Source organism: Beta vulgaris, chromosome 6 (assembly GCF_026745355.1).
Source record: "Beta vulgaris subsp. vulgaris cultivar EL10 chromosome 6, EL10.2, whole genome shotgun sequence".
NCBI lineage: Eukaryota > Viridiplantae > Streptophyta > Magnoliopsida > Caryophyllales > Amaranthaceae > Beta > Beta vulgaris.
In genome coordinates, this window is record NC_079207.1 from 14,374,711 (window position 1) to 14,379,103 (window position 4,393).

At 36.2% G+C, this 4,393-nt stretch overlaps 1 protein-coding gene across 1 annotated transcript; it reads right to left on the bottom strand.

The window, feature by feature from the left end:
- Positions 1–2,681: 2,681 nt before the first annotated feature.
- Positions 2,682–3,650, bottom strand: LOC125498869 (uncharacterized). Its single transcript, XM_048647175.2, has 2 exons — positions 3,461–3,650; positions 2,682–3,388 (listed from the first exon to the last, which is right to left on the bottom strand). Exons 1-2 carry the CDS (start codon positions 3,648–3,650, stop codon positions 2,682–2,684), a joined length of 897 nt encoding a protein of 298 aa, XP_048503132.2.
- Between the last annotated feature and the right edge of the window lie 743 nt (positions 3,651–4,393).

A 4,393-nucleotide genomic window follows, 5' to 3' on the forward strand; every position in this document is an offset into this window, starting at 1 on the left:
AAATCAAAGAATTTATGAAGAGTTTGAAAAATGAAAATTATCTAATTAATTTAGAATTTCACACTTGAAGGAATTTGTCCCTGTTCTGAGTTCCTTTGATATAAGATCAACCCTTTGAAAGGATACAGATCTGAGATTGAAAATTTGAATAAAGAGAAAAATTGTTTTAAAGGAACAGATCTGTAATCTTAAAAAGGAACTGGTTGTGCAAGGAACAGAGGCAAAATATGATGTTCTCTAAGTGGATTGAGAAACCACACAAAAGAAAAGAAGGTCTTGGTTTTGAAAACTACAAGAAAAGGAACAAGAAATATGTTGATCTACCTAGTGATAAATTTTGTATGTATTGTGAAAAGGTAGGTCATTACATTAATCAATGTCAACTAAAAACTGAAATGATTGGCAAAAATGTGAAAATAAGTAACAAAAAATGGGTTGTCAAATAAAGTCCTAGTCAAGAACAGGAACCCACGAAAAGGGGTTCCTACAACTAACAATAGTTGATTTTTGCAGGTTGGAGTGAGGGGGAACAACACATGGTATCTGATAGTGGTTGTTCCAAGCAATGACAGGAGACAAATAAGTTTTCTCACTCTCAACCTATGAAGGTGGAAGTGTAATTTGGTGACAATAAGAAAGTAACATATTTGCCATGGGTAAGGTTGGTAAGTCACCATTACACTCATTGTGAAAATGTATTTTTAGTTGAAGGTCTAAAACATAATCTATTGAGTATTTCCAATTCTGTGAAAGGGAAATGTTGTAAATTTGATAAGAAAAATGCTTGATCATCAACATTAAAACTAAGAAGGTTATTTGGAAGGAACAAGGAAAGGGAACACATATATTGTGGATCTTGATCTTGTTCCTAAAATCAATTACGTTTCTTAGTGTATTGAAGATGATTCACTTCCTTTGGCAAAGCGTCTAGGACATGCTAGCTTTCATTACTTGAAAACTTGATCAAAAGATCTTGTTTGGTTACCATCTATAAAATTTCATATTGATCAAGTTGTGATGCATGTGCCGAGGAAAGTGTAGATCCTCTTTCAAATCTAAAACTATAGTAAGCACCACTAAACCATTAGAATTAATTCATATGGACTTGTGTGGCCTATGAGAATTCAAAGTAGAAGTGGAAAGAGGTATGTGTTAGTTATTGTTGATGATTACTCTAGGTATACATGGGTTATTTTTTCACTCTAGTAAAGATGAGACTTATGATGAGTTCCTTGTCTTTGCTAAAAGAGTTCAACATTTGAGTGATCAAAAATAATGCATATTAGATCGATCATGGAAGAATTTGAAAATTATAAATTTGATGACTTAAGCAGAGATAATGGCCTGATCATAATTTTTCTCCCCTAGGACACCACAACAAAATGGTGTTGTAGAAAGGAAAAATAGAACTTTGGAGAAATGCTAGAACCATGTAATTGCTAGTGAACTTCCAAGGAACTTTTGGGCCGAAGCTGTTAACACTGCTTGTCACATAATTAATCGTGCCATGATGAGACCTATCATTAACAAAACTCCTTATATGAGCTTTATTTTGGAAAGAAACCCAATATCACTTATTTCAGAACATTTGGTTGCAAATGTTTTGTTCATAACAATGGAAAAGATAATCTTGGAAAAATTGATGCTAGGAGTGATGAAGCAATATTCTTAGGATACTCATCACAAAGTAAGGCTTATAAAGTTTACAATAAAAGAAGGAAAATTCTATATGGTGACCTTGTATTATTTTAAATTCTATTTGGTAGCCAAAAATAAACTTCTTTACATATCGTGACCCTGTACTAGTTTGCCTTTTTAACTCGTGACATTACTAAGCCTAAAACGTTATGTTAACGTTAAGTTTTCATAGTTTTCGTTGTATAATGCGTTAGGTTAGCTTAGTAACTTATTTCCCTCCAAAAAAATTTGTTAGTTTCCCTCCCAAATGTATTAGCCCCTTCCCCATATAAACAGGTCCTCATAGAACCTAAAGCACCATTTTTTTTCTTCCTTTAATTCTGTTTCTCTTCGATGGCTTCATCTTCAAATGCTTCTTCTTTCTCAAGCTTGGGTGCTACTAATGAGGCTCCTTTTGTGTGGGTTAAATTGAGACGTTGTCTTTGCCAATCTAATGCATATTTTGAGATTAAGATTTCTGGATCTACTGCTAATCCTAACAAGCTATACTATAAGTGCAAAGCGTGTGGAAAATTTGGCTGGGTTGCAGATGCAGATATGAAGAACGAAGTTGCTGCTGTGGGTGATGGAGTTAGGGAGATGGCAGATGGGATAACTGATGTCAAAGAGAAATTAGGTTCATTTGTCAAATTATTCAAGCTGGGGAAATAATGGAATTTGGCAGGGACAACTACTGAGAGGATTGGTACAGCTGGCCTTCATGGAGATGGTTGTTAAAATGACATGGTTTATGTACATAGTTATGGTTATTCTTGTAATGTTGAAATAGTTACTAGGCTGAAGTGATGTATTGTAAGCAGGAGTAATATGTATTTCCAGTTGTACTTTTGCAAATCAAGAAATGAAGTTTAATTTGTCCAAAATAATTCATCTCATTATATCTATGCCATGGGTTGAAGTCAATTTCCACAAATCACATAATGTGCAAAAAGAAAGGTTTACATTCCTAACAACCTTCTGTGAAAACAAAACATGGTTACTAATTAGAATTCACCCCCCCAAAACAAATTTATAAAATAAACAGGTTGTGTCATGGTCAGTCTTGCACTTCTTCTTGGTTGGACCTGAAGCATTGGTTGTGAAGATGTGGTTGCTCTATTGTCTTGTTGCTTCTTTTGTTTTGCTGTTGCACCCCCCTTACAAGTTAGAGAATTATGCCAAAACTCTTTACAGTTGCCACACCTAATGGTCTTGGACCTCTTCCCCTTTTGCTGCTCATCCTCCTCCTTTCTCTTATTTCTGCATGGTCTTCCTGCCCCTCTTTTCATCATTGGGGGTGCAATCTCAGGTAGCACAGTCTCAGGCTCTGGCCATTGTTCAGGGTCAGGTATTGGCTTTATATTGGATGAGTAGGCTCTCTTGTACACCTCCACACTATACCAACTGCTTACATACTTGTGAGGATCCTCTTTGGCATGTAAAATGGCCCTCATACCATGTTTACATGGTATTCCACTTATTTGCCACAAATTACAAGCACAAGTTCTGTTAATCAAGCTCACTGGCAGAACTGACCTCCCATCATGTACTTCAAACTCTCCTTGACCAGAGAAATAAGCTTTGCAAGTCCTTGAATCTTGGCATAGAGTTTGTACTCTCTTGACAATATTGGGACATATGTCAGTGTTTTCCCAGCCCTCACAAATTTGCCTTCTGGATGCTAGCCTGACCATTGTTACTCTTCTTATACCTGCAAATAAGAAAAAGAACAAGTCAACACAGGCCTATTAACTTGAAATAACAAAAAAAACACCAATCATACCTTCTAGAAGTGTCAATACAGGCCTGCATCTATCTATGCCAAGTGTAGCATTAAAGCTTTCCACGAAGTTTGTCTTATTAACATCACTTTTAATATCAGGGTTGAATTGCCACTTTGTCCACCTACTTTGATCTCCTAACTTTGAAAGCCATACTCTTGTGTTAGGATTTACTTTGTCCAAAGCTTCCATTGCCTTCTTAAAGTGAACTTAGATGTGGCTCCACAAGCCTTCCAAAATAAACTGAACAGTAGAGGACCTCCAAAGACCTCTTCCAGTTTTTACTTAAGTGTTTACAACAATACCTTCTCCCAACTTTTGGCCAATGCTCAGTCAATGCCATGTCAATGCCCTTGTGAAGAAAAGAAAAAGCATCAAACTTCTGCATCAGTTATAATACAATACAATAATTAAGAGAAGCAAAGACAATAATTACAAAACATATGTACCTTTTTCCTATCATATATAATACACCAGTTGTCACCTCTACCACTATCCTTCAATGCATTCTTTAAATGCCACACAAAGAATGCCCAACTTTCACCATCCTCACCAGGTACAATAGCCCAAGCAAAGGGGAATATTTCATTATTGCCATCAAGAGCTATTGCAGACAAAAGAATGCCCCCATAGTTACCCTTATGGTGTGCACCATCCACACCTATCAAACTTCTGCATCCAGCAAGTAACCCCTCCAGAGATCCTTTCAGAGCAATGAATATAGAAGAGAAAGACAATGGTCTTTCTGGATGATCTGGGGGTGTCCATGCACAAATTGCAATAGACTCAGGGTTTGTTTCTTTGACAATTTCACAATATCTAGGCAACAAACTATAAGAAACATCATGCCCCCCATGTATTTCTATCAATGCTTCTGCCCTCATCTTTATAATAGTGCTCTGTTTCATTTGGATTCCATATCTCTGCCATAACAA

Coding starts and splice junctions, on each gene's coding strand:
- LOC125498869 (XM_048647175.2), bottom strand. CDS start 3,650: ATGGAAGCTTTGGACAAAGTAAATCCTAACACAAGAGTATGGCTTTCA. Junction 3,389..3,460: donor TGTATTGACACTTCTAGAAG/GTATGATTGGTG, acceptor TCTTATTTGCAG/GTATAAGAAGAGTAACAATG.